At 42.6% G+C, this 18,982-nt stretch overlaps 1 protein-coding gene across 3 annotated transcripts; it reads right to left on the bottom strand.

Annotated features, from left to right (window-relative positions):
* Positions 1-8,872: 8,872 nt before the first annotated feature.
* On the bottom strand, positions 8,873-18,982 carry npat (nuclear protein, ataxia-telangiectasia locus). 3 transcript variants are annotated; one of them, XM_083694872.1, is made up of 17 exons: positions 18,819-18,982; positions 18,406-18,524; positions 17,653-17,713; positions 17,486-17,564; positions 17,320-17,360; positions 16,889-17,149; positions 16,672-16,747; positions 16,469-16,592; positions 16,280-16,371; positions 16,090-16,171; positions 15,865-15,961; positions 15,625-15,741; positions 14,228-15,514; positions 13,992-14,104; positions 13,796-13,886; positions 12,344-13,716; positions 8,873-11,314 (listed from the first exon to the last, which is right to left on the bottom strand). In XM_083694872.1, the coding sequence occupies exons 1-17, from the start codon at positions 18,853-18,855 to the stop codon at positions 11,234-11,236; spliced, it is 4,131 nt and encodes a 1,376-aa protein (XP_083550998.1). In that variant the 5' UTR covers positions 18,856-18,982; the 3' UTR covers positions 8,873-11,233. The 3 variants fall into 3 exon arrangements, with proteins under 3 accessions (XP_083550998.1, XP_083550999.1, XP_083551000.1); XM_083694873.1 differs by having other exon boundaries at positions 8,873-11,308; XM_083694874.1 differs by having other exon boundaries at positions 16,469-16,580.

Below are 18,982 nucleotides of genomic sequence, written 5' to 3'. Positions count from 1 at the left end.
GATAGCTTCAGCTGACGTGTCAATACGCTAGTAACTTCAGTTCCTATGAGATAACAATGGTGTACTGACAACGCCTTCTTATCCGTACAATTATGAAATTAATATTACACTAAGTAATAGGCGTAAATTATGTGTGTTTGTGTGTGATACACGTGTGGCGGTCTACAGAAACCCGTCGGATGTCGCCGACGTTTGTTTTTGGGGGAAAAAGCCACAATTAAACTGACATTGTTGATGATTTAGATAGTGTAAACCCTGTAGATTGTTATGATATAAAACAATGCATGAACACAAGACATAAAGTGCTAATTTTCAAGGGTTTTGACGAGCTAGTCAATGTGAAAACAAGTTTACAGTAAACATGTTGTCTCCTACAAATGATGTTGAATATTGCTTCTCACAGCTTTGCGTTTATTTGATGGCAGTCCATGGATTTAAGGTAGGCTGAAGAGCTATCGGAGTGCTTATTTGATTAATTCCCATGCATTTGATAGTATTATTTGTCAATGGCCAAAAGGTGTGCTCTCCTCTTTGCATCCTATTATAACGTTGTTTAATGATAAGAACATTCACTTTAGTCGCACCGCCACGAGATGAATCGACGTCAACTCGAAACTCAATCAATCTCTATGGCAAAACGCATCATTCACTCAAGTTTCGTCAAAATTGGGCCAGTCAGTGTAATTTTGTAAACGCCTCATCTGTATGGCAAGATGCGTCCTTCACCCAAATTTCGTCCTAATGGTGTCGGAGATAAAGTGTGTGTGCGAAAGGACAGCATTTTGTGACATAAAAGAGACCGATACATAGTGGCCCAGACAGGCGCGCGTGAAATCACAGATGAGACAGGTATCGCGATGCCCAGTAAGTTTTGAGTTATGTTCGATTAGTGTGCGTACTTTATTCTCTTTATCTTCACGGGTTGAGTGGCGGAAGAAAAATTAACCTAATTAGCTAATTATAGGGGCCAATTTGAACTGGGCCTCATATTCAAATCCTGAATTATATTACGCCAACTGCTAGCAGAGGTTGCTATAGGTTATTATCATTAAGCGTCACAATAGGCTCTGCGAACGTTCTATTTGTCAGTGGAAGAAATCGGTGGCGGATTGAAAAACAAATACTGAATGGTCAAAGCCCCCTTGGTGAGTGATGGGTCTTGCCATATAGATGGGACATTTACGAAATTACACAGATTGGCCCAATTTTGATGAGACGTGAAAGATGCGTCTTGCCACAACGGACGTGTTTTTCAACCCGCCAGCGCCTTTTCGCAGTTGTTTTCAATGGGGAAGGAGGCGTTTTGTGCGCTCAACTAAAGCGGTACGGTAGCTGTTTTTAGCAGAGCACTGCGGGGGCTCTCATATTGAATTGTGTACAACTTTCGTAATGGAGCGCCAATGTCACTTTGGACCAAGAAACTAATCAAATTGACGGAGGGGCGGGACCAGGGTTGCCATGTCCGCGGTTTTCACGCTAAATTGGGCTACTTTGAAAACAAGGTTGCGGGTGAAAATGTATTGGTCGCGGGGTGCAGGTTTTTTGGGCTACTTCTAAATTGCACAGCGGCCGCCAGGGAATTTCTCGTTTTCTGTGACCGGCTGCTGCTGAATGAGTGACTGAGTGGAGGGGGAAGCTCACAAGTAAGAACAATAAACTACGGCACTAGCTACAAACTTCTCCCTCCTTGTTTGACTCGTTCGTTCTGAGAGCACCCTGCAGGACTGTTTTGCTCGGACAGACTGGGATGTGTTTAAAGCTGCAGCCACGCTGGAGGACTCTTCTGTCAGCATACAGGACTATGCTGAGTATGTGACTGGGTACATTAGCACTTGTGTCGACAACATCGTGCCCACCATACAAGTCAGGAAGTTTCCCAACCAGAAGCCCTGGATAAACAGTCAGGTACGCCACATGCTGCGTGCTCGCTCTCTTGCATTTAGATCAGGCAATGAGACTACAAAGCTGCGAAGTATGGACTGAAAAAAGCCATTACAGCGGCCAAGAGGCAGTACAGAGAGAAGCTGGACGGCTTCTATTCTACTGCTGACTCCGGGCGGATGTGGCAAGGCCTGCAGCACATCACAGACTACAGGACCACCACCAACACCATCAGCTCCACAGACAGCCTGCCGGATGACCTAAATATCTTCTACACCCGCTTTGAGACCTCCAGCCACAGCACAGAGAGGAGGCACACACACACCAGGACCACCCGACCCCCCTCCCCTCCACTAACCATCTCATCAGGCTAGGTAAACAAAGCCCTGAGGAAGATCAACCCCGCAAGGCAGCAGGACCAGACAACATCCCTGGGCGGGCTCTCAGAGCATGTGCCAACGAGCTGGCTGATGTTCTCACCTCCATCTTCAACCTTTCCCTCAGTCACAGCACTGTTCCCTCCTACTTCAAGACTACAACCATCGTCCCCCTTCCCAAGAAGAGCCAACCTGCCTGCCTGAATGATTACAGGCCAGTAGCACTCACTCCAATCATCATGAAGTGTTTTGAGAGAGTGGTACTGGCACACATTAAGAGCAGCATACCGGACACCCTAGACCCCCTGCAGTATGCCTACCGGCCCAACAGGTCCACCTCAGACGCTATCGCTGCTGTCCTCCATTATTCCCTCTCCCACCTGGAAAACAAAGACTCCTACATCAGGACACTCTTTGTAGACTACAGCTCCGCTTTTAATACAGTCATCCCCCACAGACTCATCCACAAAATGTCCACACTTGGCCTGCACCCCACCCTCTGTGACTGGCTCCTAGACTTTTTGACTGGCAGGCCCCAGTCTGTCAGGATTGGTAATAGGACTTCAGCCAGCATTATTACAAATGTTGGCACTCCACAGGGATGCGTCTTCAGCCCCATCCTCTACACCCTGTTCACCCACGACTGTGTCGCCTCCCACAAGGACAACATCATCCTAAAGTTTGCGGACGACACCGCAGTGATGGGATGCATCACTGGCGGGGACGAAGCGGCTTACAGGAGGGAGGTGGCCAGTCTGGTACCATGGTGTGAGGACAACAACCTCACCCTCAATACGGACAAGACAAAGGAGATGATAGTGGACGAGGAAGAAGAGGGGACCTCATCGGCCACTGTACATCCGGGAACCCGAAGTCGAGAGGGTGAGCAGCTTCAAATACCTGGGCGTCCACATCAGCGAGGACCTCACCTGGACACTTAACACCACACAGCTGGTTAAGAAGGCCCAACAGCGGCTGTACTTTCTGAGGAGGCTGAGGAAGTTTGGCATGTCGCCCAAGATCCTCAGCAACTTCTGCAGCTGCATTGTTGAGAGCATCCTAACCAGCTGTATCACTGTGTGGTACGGCAGCACTACTGCTATGGACCGCAGACGCCTGCAGAGAGTGGTGAAGACCGCTGAGAAAATCACCAGGACTCCACTGCCCTCTCTGCAGAGCATCTACCACCGCAGAGTCCACAGGAGAGCCGCCTCCATCCTCTAGGACCCCACCCACCCCCAGCACGGACTGTTCACACTTCTACCCTCAGGCCGGAGGTACAGAAGTGTTAAATGCAGGACCACCAGACTAAAGAACTCCTTCTTTCCCACTGCCATCAGGCTCCTAAACAACGCATAGGAGATTATAATCATGGACTACCTCATATAACTGTACTACCTCATATAACTGAACCCGACTGTTAAATTTTCAGTTTGCACATGCATAATTGCACTGCTTACATTTGCACTGTTTTATTATTATTATTGTTGCTTTTTTATTATCACATGCTGCCTTAAATGTTGTTATCTTGTACATTTTGTTTAGTATATATTGTATATTTTTTTGTATTGTACATTTTACATTGGTTGGCATTCTGCGGACAGCAAAGCACGAATTTCATTGTACAGGGAAACATGTTTTCTACTGTGCATATGATAATAAACACTTTGAATCTTGAATCTTGAATCTTCCCTAACCACGCCCAGTCCCTAAATTATTTGAATGAAAAAAAAAAAGCAAACTGTTTAGGCTGATAACTTTAACATCGTGTAACACCATTTCAATAAAAAATAACCAATGAAAAAACCTTCATCCTAACTACTCACTTTCAATTACTTCTGAAGTTCAGATTAAATAATTTGGTGTGATGAACAAATAACAAAGGGACAAATGCAGAGAACAGTTGCATTTATATTGTCATTAATAGACACATACTGTGAAGAAGAAGAAAAAGGTCTACTTTACAGGCCGTATGGGTTTTGAGTGGCAATTGGGCTGGAATTTTAGCCAGACCTGTCAACCCTGGGCATGACAAACAAAAAGATGGTGGCTACTTCAGTGGAAAATGAGGAGTTTTCCACTACAGTTCCTGAAATAAATATACTCTTTTTGTACTCTGTTACTAGCATAGAAATGGCTACGAAGTTTGTGTTAGCATAATTGGTAATCGTTGCTAGTTACCGTGCCAACTAAAGCACTGTATCAGGTAGCCTAACAGTCACATAATTTTCCACTTCACTTTGAAGGCCGCTGTTTCATGTACAGAAGCGGCACGCCTCGCTTTTTGTTGTACACATCAGCGCATTTGGTGGACACCACCCTAGTAGGCATACAGCTAATGGGAATAATATTTTGAGAAATCAACTCAAAGCTGTAAAAAGCAAGACTGATTACTTGGGCTGCGTCGCTCACCGGTCCCGCAACCCACAGATCGACCGGTCCAGATGGACAGTCCGTTATTGTCTGTAGTCTTATCAAAAGCTGGCTAGTTCCACATAGGCTATAACCTAAACAGTAAATCCATGCATATATTGGAAAGCTGATCACCGACTATCTACAATGACATTAACATTAACTATATACACTCACCGGCCACTTTATTAGGTACACCTTGCTAGTACCGGGTTGGACCCCCTTTTGCCTTCAGAACTGCCTTAATTCTTTGTGGCATAGATTCAACAAGGTGCTGGAAACATTCCTCAGAGATTTTGGTCCATATTGACATGATAGCATCACGCAGTTGCTGCTGATTTGTTGGCTGCACATCCATGATGCGAATCTCCTGTTCCACCACATCCCAAAGGTGCTCTATTGGATTGAGATCTGGTGACTGTGGAGGCCATTGGAGTACAGTGTACTCTTTGTCATGTTCAAGAAACCATTTTGAGATGATGTGAGCTTTGTGATATGGCGCATATCCTGCTGAAAGTAGCCATCAAGATGGGTACACTGTGGTCATAAAGGGATGGACATGGTCAGCAACAATACTCAGGTAGGCTGTGGCGTTTAAACAATGCTCAATTGGTATTAAGGGGCCCAAAGTGTGCCAAGAAAATATCCCCCACACCATTACACCACCCCCACCAGCCTGAACCGGACATGGATCCATGCTTTCATGTTGTTTACGCCAAATTCTGACCCTACCATCTGAATGTTGCAGCAGAAATCGAGACTCATCAGACCAGGCAACGTTTTTCCAATCTTCTATTGTCCAATTTTGGTGAGCCTGTGCGAATTGTAGCCTCAGTTTCCTGTTCTTAGCTGACAGGAGTGGCACCCGGTGTGGTCTTCTGCTGCTGTAGCCCATCTGCAAGGTTCGATGTGTTGTGCGTTCAGAGCTGGTTTTCTGCATACCTTGGTTGTAACAAGTGGTTATTTGAGTTACTGTTGCCTTTCTATCATCTCGAACCAGTCTGGCCATTCTCCTCTGACTTCTGGCATCAACAAGGCATTTTCGCCCAGAGAACTGCCGCTCACTGAATATTTTCTCTTTTTCTGACCATTCTCTGTAAACCCTAGAGATGGTTGTGCGTGAAAATCCCAGTAGATCAGCAGTTTCTGAAATACTCAGACCAGCCCCTCTGGCACCAACAACCATGCCACATTCAAAGTCACTTAAATCATCTTTCTTCCCCATTCTGATGCTCGGTTTGAACTTCAGCAGGTCGTCTTGACCATGTCTACATGCCTAAATGCATTGAGTTGCTGCCATGTGATTGGCTGATTAGATATTTGCATTCACAGTTGAACAGGTGTACCTAATAAAGTGGCCGGTGAGTGTATATGCCTCCCCTCGCCTCTAGAATGAGCTTCTGGACGACCACAAGACAGCCCAAACGCTTTCCTCCTTCAAAACAGACTACAAACTCACCTCTTCAGACAGGCCTTCCTGTAGTCTTCTAAGTTGTTTACAGTGTATTGTTTGTTTTTCTGTTTATTTATTTTCACAGTTCTTTGCACTTTGATATCGATCAAATGAAAAGCACTAATAAAATATGTATTGCTTGGGTATTACTTGAATAGTGCTTTAATTATCTATTACCATTGCTTGTATCATGTTAATATATAGACTACTGCTGTTTATTTATTGTTTTCCTATTTTACTTTTCTTCTATTGTACTATTGTTTCTCTGATTTTTATGTACAGCACTTTGAGCTGCAGTCTCTGTACGGAAAGGTGCTCTATAAATAAATTTATTATTATTATTATTAAAATCTATTATTACTATTGTCCCCCACCGATGAAATCGGAGAGTGGACTATCAAATGGGATGTCACAAGCTTTTTCTCCAACACTTGCTTTAGCAAGGTAAGGCAAGGTAGCTAGCAACGACTAGCGATTATGCTAACACAAACTTGTAGGCATGTCTATGCTAGTAATATAGTTGCTTGCTAGCAAGAGGGGCTAAAATACATTTAGAGAGTATTTCATACAAAAAGAGTGTATATTTATTTCTGAAACTGTAGTGGAACACTTTTTCAACTTAAGTAGCCACCGTCTTGTTGTGAAATGTATATTTGTCCCACCCCTCTTTTAACCTAATTGGTCGGCTGGTGTAAAAGTAACATTGATGAACGCAGCTTTTTATCAAAAGTTTAACCTTTTTCAAATCTGCTCAGCTCTGAAAAGTAGTGATGGGCAAATGAAGCTTTTGTGAAGCACTTGAGCCAATTGTTTTGAAAATGGGTTCATTACTCGAAGCTTCAGTTACAGTGACCTCTCTGGCGAAGTGCAAGGCTGCAGTCAAATTAGGCAGGCTAGTTGGTGGACAGGAGGCTTTTAATTACATGCACGCACGCACACACACACACACACACACACACACACACACACCTCAATGAGCAGTGTTGGAGAAACTACTTTACTTTAGTAGAAAAGATTGTTCTGAAGCATCTTTGCTTTGATCACCCTTGGATTTAAAGTATCTTTGCTTTGAAAATTCTTTGATGCACACACACACTAAGACTGAATATCATATTCTATTTACAAATAAAGATTGATGAATGTGTGTATTGTGTTATTGAGGAGAGAGTGCTGGGGAAAATATGGCATAGGTTGGGTGTGCTTGTGTAACTATGGCAGGGGGTGATTATGTGGGATGGGGAACACTCAAAGATTACAAGAAGAACATTCAGAGAATACAAAACGCAATACCAACAACTCAACATCAACAACGCACCTACTACGACAACCCACAAATTGTGCATTGTTTAGAGCGGTTATAAAGTGTTGAGGCGGTCAAATTCAAAACTGTCGCAACCTGTCACCTGTCAGAATCGAGACGAGGCAGTGCCAGTGAATCACCTGATTGGACCGCGAACCAGTCAGGTGATTCATTCAGGCAATGAAGCAGTTGCTGCTTCGGACGTCATATGTCACGTGATTTTTTTTCGCAGCAAAGCAAGCTTTGAAGCAGTGGTTCTATGGAATTGTAGTTCAGGGTTTGAAGCACGTATCGAAGCTTCAGTGTCGCACTGCCATCACGACTGAAAAGGCCGCGCGTGCAGGAGCTCTGCGCAAAAAAAATAAAGCTGGTTCCACAGCGCTGAAAAAGCGACCTATTCCATTGAGCTGAACGTTTATGCAGTGGATCTGTAGGGAAATTCATACACTTTCCATGTCATCTTGGTAGGTAGGCTTCAAGCGATAAATGGCTAGTTATAGATACTGAGAAACGTTACCTCATGTTTACTGCAAACCCTGACTGTTAGCTGGTTTAGGGACCGTGTCCACCAAACGCGCATTTGCCTACAAAAAAGCGAGGCGCGCCGCTTCTGTACCTGAAACAGCGGCCTTCACAGCGGAGTGGAAAAATACCTTACTGTTGTTGCTAGGCTACCCGATACAGTACTTTAGTTGACATGGTAGATAGCGATGATTAGCGATTATGCTAACACGAAATTCGGAGGCATTTATATGGTAGTCTAACAGAGTAGCCTGCTAGCAAGAGGAGGGTCAACTACATTTAGAGTGTTTGTTTCCTACGAAAATAGTGTATATTAATTTCAGAAACCGCTTTGGTGGAGGAGCACGCAAAACGCATCCTTCCCATTGAAAACAACAGGAAAAAGGTGCTGCGGATTGAAAAACGTGTGCAGTGGACACGGCCCCCTAGTGGCATCAAAAACTGATCTGGTAGATATTTCAAATGAAATATATATATATATATATATATAAAAATATATATGATATATATATATATATGATATATATGATATATATATATATATATATATATATATATATATATATATATATATATATATATATATATATATATATATATATATATATATATATATGTAATTAACATACTAATTTTATAATAATTATAATAATATATTATTTTTATATATAAATAATATATAATAAATGTTAATTCTGTATAACTACTTACAAATGACAATTGAGATAGAATGTAATATATTTGCGTGCCTGCCTCATTTCATCCCTATTTTTGTTTTATTTGTAGTACATTTCTACATAGGCTGGGCTATTGATTTTTTAAATAAATTACTATTATGCATGATCAAATACATTAAATCAACAATGTATTTACATGATAAAAAGACATGAAAACTTTGATTGCATAACAAACTTTATTGCACTAACATGCTTCCAGCAGCACACACATCCACCTATGATCAACCACAAGGTGGCGATACGATGTTGCGCGACAGCATCGCCTCTGGTGGATTTAGCGATCTCTGCTGTTTGACACACGACGGGTCAAAAAGTATACAAAATTAACTTCAACTGTCAATAGTGGATTTGTCAGTTATCACAGGCTGGTACACAACTATTAAATTACGTCGCAAATTATGATAGAAAGATGTTTGATTGAAGGTTTTACGTTTGTGGATGAAAGAAGGCTGTCCTTGCCCCCCAGCTGAAAATCTGAGCGTTCCACACCCTATTAAGTTTTTAATGAAAACCTATTAACTGGCAGCCCTGTTTTTACACTCCTTGACCATTCGTTACGTGCTGCTTCACTGTCTACTGGTAGGCATGTGCGCCATTCATTCAAACTCACATTTCTCCTCAACAGAAGGTTAAAACAACTTGATATACTGTGCCCTCCATAAGTATTGGAAAAAGGAAGCATTTTGTCTTCGTTTAGCTTTATACTTCCAACAGTTTGGATTTGAAATCAAACAATTGCTATGGTGTCAAAGTAGAGATTCTCAAGTTTAATTCAATGTTTTTTTTCAGATTGAGTTCACCATTTAGGAAGTACAACATTTATTAAACATACTCCCCCTATTTCAGGGCTCCAAAAGTATTGGAAAAAATAATTTAATGTCCAAATAAAGTACTCATGTTTAGTATTTGGTGCACAATCCTTTGCATGCAATAACTGCCTGAAGTCTGTGACCCACTGACCCCACCAGACACTGGGTATCTTCTCTGGTGATGCTCTGCCAGGCCTGTACTGCAGCCATCTATAGTTGTTGTTTATTTTAAGGTCTTTTTGCCTAAAATCATCAGGAAATGAAATGCATGTTCAATTGGATTTAAATCTTAAGATTGACTGGGCCTCATAGTAATTGCTTTATTTCAAATCCAAACTGTTTGAATATAGAGCTAAGAGAAGACAACATGCTTCCTCTTTCCAATACTTATGGAGCGCACTGTATGTCATGTTAGTTAGTATGATATGTTATCATTAAGAAAATTAGGTTGTTGTCAAGCTGTTTCTTTACAAAAGTCAATTGGAGGACCATTTGCAGTGCATTTCTCATTAATTTGGCCTCTATTTAGAACCTAATCTCCTCATACACAATACACTCTAATATTAGCCATTAGCAGCGTTACTCCAAAATGCTAAAAGCCCCACCTCTTGGTTTCATCCTTTTTGGTAGAATGGACATGCCCATTCAAAACAACCATTGAATGAATCTTTTAATATACCATTTGGATGTTTTAGTTGACATCTTAACAACCAGCATGGGAATATTCAGTCAAATGATGCTTAGTTGCTGTGGCGCCACCTCTGAATGTTTTCTTCTCTGTTATACACATGCATTAATTATGATTACCATGGCAATTATCTATTCCAATTCCATGTCAGCCATATTTTGGTGTACTAGCCACATTGCCATGGTCTGAGGGACCATGTCCGTTCTACTCATTATATTTCTATGGTTGTAACCTTCTGGGGGCTCTTACAGCGTCTGATCTGACGTGATTACATTGACTAATACAGAAGTTATAGATCTAATTGTTCTATTATTTTTATTGTAAGAATTTCTGTACACACTAAATTAGATACCAGAACGTCAAACACTATGAGATCTCAAACAAAAACATGTGAGCAGATTTTGAGCAGGCAGATGTTTTCTGCAAGAACTATCAAACAATACACTTGCTTGATGCACTCATTTCTGGATTAAATAATTGTTATTAAACAGACTAAGATTAACATGAAACCATTATATTTACCAGATTTTCTAGAATTAGAAAATCATGATTACCTATACATTCTGAGATTCTTCATTTTAGTTTAATCTAAAATCAGTAGTAAAGACAACAAATGCATAACACACAAAACTACATCACATTGTGTTATCTGGATCCTTTAGACACAGTCAAACATTGACCAAGGAAAAGATTGAAGAAATTCAATACAACAAGATAACAGAGCATGGAGAACCATTTCTTAACATCAGTGTCCTTCGCATGGATTCAACGTGCTCTAGTCTAAATAATTTGCAATGCAATCATTTCTATACAGCATGAAACATGTATAATTAATGCTCGGTCCAAGGATGTATGAGCACTGACAGAACATTTAAAAACTAAGAGCTGAGGACATTGCTCCACTTGGCCACAGATGCCTCACTCCTGTGAGGCATCATGGGTTAATCATAGGCACTGTGACAGTAGAGATGGCTTGTTCTATTCCTTGAGAGTAGGTAGATAGTGTTCTGGAGATCCCAGTCTCATTGTCCATCTGTTATTACAACCAAACCCTTCACTCATCATAATGCAGTGAGGACAAGAACTTGTCCACATCCAAGTCATCAGGGAAGTTATCCAGCTGTTTCTTCTGTTTCTGAGAAGAAAAAAAAATATCTTCAAAGTGCCTCATCATACAGCAGCCATGGCCTTTTACTTAATGCAGGCCAAAACATCTACTGACTGTAAGGCTACAACTAACAACGATTTTCTTATCGATACATCTTTAGATTATTTTATTGATTAATTGATTAGTCTAAACAAATAATTTACAAATAAACCATCATTTTACATGGAGGCTACAACTTTGTTATATTTAAATTTCACCTATTGATAACATGACATAGTTCATGACACATTAACTTGATTCATGCAATGTGTGGATGATTATTATACAGGGAAAGATGAGTACACGCACTTATCCATGTCTTCCTTCTTTTTATCCATTTGACTTATTGTACTTTATTGTCTTATAAGAATAGAACACCCATCAGCTGCCACCTTTTGCGTTTTTTGATATGACAAAGCATTTATCATGACAGTAATTGTATCTATGTCCAGCTAAATGCTAAAGGAATCAAATTGATATTGAACAGATTACTTGATACATGTAGGATGCATTTTGATAAACTGTGCACACATGGCTATTGTTGACTATTTACCAGTATCATAAGGCCTCCCAACTTACAGTGGCTACATTACATAGCTAGATTGCAGAAATGCATGGGAGAAAAAAATGGCTTGAAAAAGTTAAAAAACTTCACAATCATACCCTGTCATTGAATGCAGCCTTTTCAACATGTCAGAGCAAGTGTTTGTGCATGACAGTTTGTACTGCTGTGGTATGCCATTTGGGCTTTGCATAGTGAACAAAACACCCTATTATTTAGTTTCTGCTATAGGTATTCCCACACTTTTGACACTTGAGTTTTTTAGAGGAACCATCGGTTATAAATATGCAAACACATTTACATAATCAACATCATCTATTATGTCGACTAATCGTTGCGCAGCCCTGACTGACTGCAAAACATAATCTAATACATTCAATTATGGATTGTATTATTGGATTTTCTCAAGACATTAGTACACACTGACTATAGAAATGTCTCTACATTCCACCCACCTTAGCTTTCTTCTTACTGTCTGATGAACTGGAGAGCTGGGGCTCTTTCTTTGCTGATGGGCTGGTCACAGGTTCAGGCTGCTTGCGCTTCTTGCTTTTAGACGCCGCAGGTGTCACTGTGCCTGCCCCCTCCTGGCGCAGGCTGTCCTTCAACGGGGTACCCGTCCTGGCGATGGCAGCACGGGACAGAATCATCAGTGTGTGAGCCGCCATGTTGATGCTGTTCTCGCTCCCCGCCTCACTGGCTGGGCTGCAGGAGGGAAGGTCCGGGGTGGCGGGAGGCACCAGGTGCCTACTAGGGGTGCCTTCTCTATCTCTGCCCTGTCTCTGACGTGCAGGGGTTCTAGGACAGTCCAGAGACTCCTCCTGGAGACGGCTCGGCCCTGGCATCTTGGGCAGAGGCAACTCTGGGCAGCCCATGCCCAGCTTCTTAGGAGGGGTAGAGGGAGGATTGAAACCCTGGATATCGTGCAGCATCTCTGCTGCCTGCTTGGTGAGCGGGCTGGTCTTGGAGAGGATTTTGCTGGTGTTAACCTGAGGGGCAGGTGTTGGTGGTGTAACAGGGGCTGTGCTGAACTCTCTTGGTGCTGCTGGAAGGGTAGGCTGCTGCTCTCGTCTGCTCCCTTCCAGCTCATTCTCCTTATTGGCTGTGACATGAGGAGGCTCCTGAGAGGAACTCTTCCTCTCTGTCCGTCCCTCACGGACCTTAGCAGGACTATTCTCAGAAGGCTCTTGTCTGCTTGTGTCCTCTTTGTCCTTCCGGCTGCCTGATCTCAGTCTGTGATCTGAAGAGGAGGCCTTAGAGCTCGAGGTATCCTTATTTCCCGCTAGACCATTGCCCTTCTCTGTTGATGTCAATCTCCTCCTTGACTCTGACCTGCTTGAGGACTCTGACTGTGAACTATCTGCCTTACTAGTGCTTGCACTGTCAGCTCTGGCAGTCTGATCGTTGGTCTTATTGGAGTGAGTTTTTGCAGCTTCTTTCTGCTGTAGGGGAGTGGAGGAATTTTCTGTCTCTGTTGCAGTCCATGATGTTTGGGTTTTGTCTGTACACCTTACTGTCTCTATCCTCCTTTTTGGCCTGCTGGCACTTAAAGTAGTAGGCTTTGCGACAGCCTGTTTAGGGTTATCTTTCTCAACATGCTTGACAGGAGGTGATACAGGAGTGCCTGTTGCTGGAGCCTTAGGGGATGAGACTGTTTTTGTGGTCTGAGTGGTAGTTTCATCAGCAGAGCCGTCAAAGCAAAGCATCCTCCTATGACTGGGGCTCGAGCCTGCTGCTGCTGCTGTTGCCTTTTGCTGCCCTTTACTTCCAGAGGATACTTGGTGGAACACCTTTATAATCGCACTTGATCCAGAGGCTCCTGTCTTGCCTGAAATACACATATTAACATTAACAAACAGAATAACAGCATGACATGGAACAAACGTTTGACGAAAACAAATCTTTACCTGAAACTGTGGTGTCCTTAGGTGCAAGTTTAGTTTGTGATTTCACCGGTGCTGGCTGCTTTACTGAAGCTGGGTTAGGCATGGTGATTAACTAAGCGAGAAAAATGTTAGAATCATGAGATATGTAAAAGGGATTTACAGTGCATTTAATGCAAATGTGTATGACTGTAAAAATGTCAATACAATCTATATTTACCTGATTAGGAACCATTGGATACATTCCTGCATTGTTTTGCCCAACAACAGATACAGGGACCATCATGCTTTGCAGAATGGGCTGAACTGGTGAAGATATGAAGACTGTTGATCCTGTGAGAATATAAATGATAAGGATCATGCATGTTTATGCAGAACACCATGACACATGAGAGGAGTGACTAAAATAGTAATGAAACAAGGATTGAAAGAAATAAACTCATATTGCTCCCTTACCAGAGGAGTAGGTGTGAGAGCGGGGTGGCGTGGCCAGAGCGTATGAGGTGGGGGTCACAGTCTGTCCCTGTGAAATGCCACTGGACAACACCACCTTAGTGCCCTGGGGATCTGTGGCACCTGGATCTGTCACTAGGAAGAAGCTGCTTGTGGGGGCTCCATAGGTGGGGTTGGCTGAATCAAAAGGGAGCTGTATGTAGTAGGTAGGCTGTGCCAAGTCACCGGGACGAGCATATGACGTCCCTGCCACCGCAGCCACCACCTCGGCTTTCCCACTAAGAGGATTAGCTTCCTCTGGCTGAAGGACCTCAGTCCTCTGTAAGCTGCTCACTGCCTGCACAGTCTCATCCAGCGCCAAGGGAGCACCAGTGAGGGCTGGAGCCTTCGCAGGTGACTTGGCAGGGGAGGAGAGGAAGATGGTGGGGATCCTGTCCCCAGTGATGCTGGAGACCGCCTGGGTCAAAGCAGAGTCGCTGGAGGGCTCTTCCTGCTCGTCGCTGATGATGATTTTCAGAGCCACAATCTTACTGGGGTCCACCTCCTTGCCTGAAGGACTGGGTAAAAAGGTTGGGCCAGCAGGTGTGGTTGTGACTGCTGTAGGGACAGCCACTGAGGGTATGACCACTGGTTGAGGCTGTGAGATACCTTTACTGTTGGGAGGTGCAATATTTCCATGAGGAAGGTTAACATTCTGTGTGGAAGCCTTGTTTGATTGGTCCAGGACTGGTGTGGAAATGAACAGAGAGGGTGGAGAGCTAAGATTGGAAGGGAGGTTTCTAGGAGTTTGTGATTCACTCTCAGCTTGTGCATCACTCGATCCCTGTGAGTTCTTATGCTCCAGTGAATTGTTCCCATAAGAGGCAGTTCTAGTTTCAGACGTTCTAGACACAGCTGTATTGCATGCTAAGACATGAGTGTTAGTTGAGGTTGGAGTGCTTTCTTGTCTGACTGGCTCAAATACATCCAGGGGAGCTGTACTTTCAGGGGGAAGAGTATTCAGAGGTTCATCGATATCCATGCCTGCTCCATCCTCATTAAAGATTGAGCCTGAGTTGCACCTTTCCAAGTCCTGTTCAGTAGAGGAAGAAGTTGCAGCGTGTTTGTCATTACCAGCTGAGAGTCTGGTTGTGCTGGTTCCCCTTCTCGCCCCTCTGGTGCTAGGTCCAGGTGTTGCCTTTGAAGAGCTAGGAACAGGAGGTGCAGATTTCCTTGTTTTCTTACTCTTGGGCTCCTGTCCGGACCTTGTCCTCCCCATCCTAGATATTGGTCCTATATCTTCTCCAGTTCCTGTGAAATAGGATAGATTTAACTTCATGAAAAGATAGTTCTGAAAAGTTCCTAGCATATGATCCTTTAATAGGCATTCTTAGAAAGATTCTCAGAGCTTTTGTCCATACCTGGTTCTGCAGTCTCAGAGGAGCTGTCTACAAATCTAGTCTCAGTCACTTCACTCTGTACGGAGTTGCTTATGTTCCCATCTCCTTGAACAGCATCTTCGCTGGTTTTGTTTTTACCTTCATCCATAAAATCAAGAGATTAAAGGAATAATTAGAGCATTATTTACTGTTGTTAAATGTTCAACAAAATCCTTCAGACAGTAAATCAGGAAAAACATTCAGAAAAACAGAAAAGTTTACCATAATCAAAGAGGTCGAAGAGAGCCTGAAAGGCAGGGTCAGACTCTGTCTGCTCCAAAATGTCATGGATGGCATCGTCTGACATATGGATCTCTCCCTGCACAGGTACATATACACAACTAACTATACACATAATCACAATTAACAAAGACTAATTGATAGACAATGTTGCCAGAATTCAAATGGAGACTGAGATACAGTCAGTCTGTCAAAACATCACATTACCTGCAGTCCTAGAATTTCATCTATGGATGGGTCCTGCTCCACAGTACTGCAAGATGCTTTTGATGCCTGGGGACTGCTATCACTGCAAGTAAAGAAAAAAATACCAAAGATCAAAATAAGAAACCCAACTGACGAATGTCAACAATACAATTCAGAAGTGTTGAATTAAAACAAGATCCATTTTTGTTACCTTGCCAGGATTTTGTTGATGTTGTCAGCAAGCTTCTCTTGTAATGACCTGTCACTTAGAATCTTCTCTCTTGCATTTTGTATTACCATTTGCTGATGACACAAAAAAAGATGTTCAAAACAACAAAATGGCTAAGGGATGATTCAAATGCCGCATGATATTAAAACAGAGGATTCATACAGTACTCACAGGAAAATTTTCTGTTGCTGTCTCTTCACTCTGGGGCTCTGCTGTAAGGCTACTAGCGGCCATGTTGGTTCTTCCAGTCCCAATGGATCCACTGGGACCCCCACCCCTCCTCCTGGGGGAGTCACTGAGAAAATTAGTATTTAATCAACAATTTGAGCTTGTTCTACTGTGGCTAAAAAGTGAACAGAATACAACAATCTTACCATTTCCGACGCCCTGGAGACAAAGGGCCTGGGGTTAACCTATTGTCTGGAACCATTATTTGCAAAGGTGAGTCTCCTGTAGTAGAAAACATGTTGGGTTTTCTTCAACTTGGTATTACTGTTAAGCATTCTCTCCCAAACTTGAAAAAAAGCTAGTAAAATGGACTGTGATAGCAATATCATATGCATAAAATACTTTCTGTTTGTGTTTACTTACTGCTCAGATTGATGAGCAGTCGGCCTCCATCTTGGATCTGGGTCTGTACTGCAGTACTGCAGATGGGGGAGGGTCTGGTCTGCTGGGAGGTGTAGCAGACTGGGGTGGAGTGTCCCAGAATGCCTGGGGGGGGTTGGAGGGGACTGATGACGGCATGGCCTGACATGGGGGCTGATAAAGACAAAAACCCAGAGCTGGGGGACTGCGTAGTTGACAAGGCCCTCTGTCGCCTCAGGTTCAACGTCCCATTCCTTGTGCGTACTGCAAATTACATTAGTTTGTGAAAACCATGGAATGGAATTTTGTGTTCTGCCTGATAACTGGAAAGAAAACTGGCCACAACATTAACAACAAATGAGTATACATCCAAGACGAGATCAATTCTGAACTTAAAATTACTTCTCATAAGAACACTGAAATGAGAAACTTACCTCTCTGATTATGGATAACAGATGGGGAGTTCTGCATGGACCTGAGGAAAGACGTTATAATGAAAACATCATTCTATGACTGTCAACAAACAGCCCCATCATGCATACATGCATGTGATCATTTCATTCCATTCTTAGATCAGCGTTAGGGTTAATAATAACTTACTTGATTTGATTGAGTGTGAAGTCTAACTTTTTCCATAATGATGTCATCATGGCAGGTATCGGAGTCTCTTGACGAGTTTCTATAAAGGAAAAGGAGGAAAGTGTATAGTACAGTTGTACACAAAAGTTCTGTTTTCATTCAGTGAAACAACCAGACGCTACACTCACCTTTAGCTTTGACAGCAACATACTCATTCAAAATGGTTGTCAGGTTTTTTCCAAAGAGAGACTACAAAAGGAGTGCACATGATTAGTACACAACATTTTCAATGCATTGTTTTACATAGCTACTGAAAATAATACAACGTTTAACTGACCAGAAAATGGAGAATGCTGTTTCATTCACCTTAGCTCTGATGCGACGCTCCGTATAATTTCACGGAGCTTGTGACTTAATTCAACATGAGTGCCCTTTCCTGTTTTGGTATTACTTATCCAAGCTTTGAAAATATCCACGTACTCTCCATCACTCTCCACGTACTCTCTGGCCCCAAGAAATACCCAAGGTCGTGGTATTGGCTTGCCAGAACTTGCGAATTAATTCAACATGAGTGTTTCGTACCTGTTACCTGTTTCGGCATCACTTATGCCAGTTTTGAGTACTTTCCATCAGCTGAGATTTTCTCTGGCCCCACGAAATATCAAAAAGGCTGCTTAATATCCATACAGATTAACATTATACCCGTCATTACACAAAGCCACAGTGGAAAACTCCAAACATGGCACTCCAGATTGCAATTGCATTTCTGCTTCTTCATTTACAATGATGGTGTTTAGCCAATCACCCTCTGGTTTGGCCATGTTGAGTTTTCTACCATGGTGACAGGAGGTCTGAGCTAAAATTACCTGTGCATAGACTGTGCAGTGATTAGTAGTAATGTCATTACAACGTCAAAACATTACCTGACTGTCACTACTTACAAACAGACACGCAGGAATAGTTCCATCCTCTGTACTGTGCTCTGCATACTCCTTCAAATCGGGACTCTCAAGAATGAATGCCTGAGTTGTGGAAGACAGTCCCTCTTGTTGCAGATATCCTGCAAACAATGTCAGTAGTGCAAAATTAGATTAGAGAATTAGCTGTCACACCAATAGAAGAACCAAGAATTAAACAACGTTAGCTCAGCTGTCATATCATGTTCAATTGTGGCTAGCTAGCTATTCTGTGGTGAAACCTTGTTGAAACCAGAGAACGAGAGAGAGAGAGAACTGTTCTCTCTCTATTGGTTCAGTAGTAGTTGCCATCATGATAAACTGGATGGCTAGTTTATGATTATACAGCAGCAGTAGCATCAGACCGTCGCTACTCAGACACTGACTCGGCGACTTACCTAAAACGAGCCGCGCTATGTCAGATGGAAGCAGCATGGCTTGATCGGTTAACTAATACTGTAATTACCTGTTACCTTTCAAATAAATCAAATAAGAATACATTAGATCGCACACAAAGCAGGTAAATTATGCCAAAACATCAAGGGTGTTGTGTATGCAGCGT

Source organism: Argentina silus (genome assembly GCF_951799395.1).
Source record: "Argentina silus genome assembly, chromosome: X".
NCBI classification, from domain to species: domain Eukaryota; kingdom Metazoa; phylum Chordata; class Actinopteri; order Argentiniformes; family Argentinidae; genus Argentina; species Argentina silus.
The sequence above is the reverse complement of the archived record's forward strand: the minus strand, read 5'-3'. Positions and strand labels throughout refer to the sequence as shown.

Excerpts from the sequence above, each read along its gene's own strand:
- npat (XM_083694872.1), bottom strand. The coding sequence starts at position 18,855 with ATGCTGCTTCCATCTGACATAGCGCGGCTCGTTTTAG. Across the intron at positions 17,150-17,319 it reads TGTTATCCATAATCAGAGAG|TACGCACAAGGAATGGGACG; the intron begins GTAAGTTTCTCA and ends TGTAATTTGCAG. Across the intron at positions 15,742-15,864 it reads CTTCGACCTCTTTGATTATG|GTAAAAACAAAACCAGCGAA; the intron begins GTAAACTTTTCT and ends TTATGGATGAAG.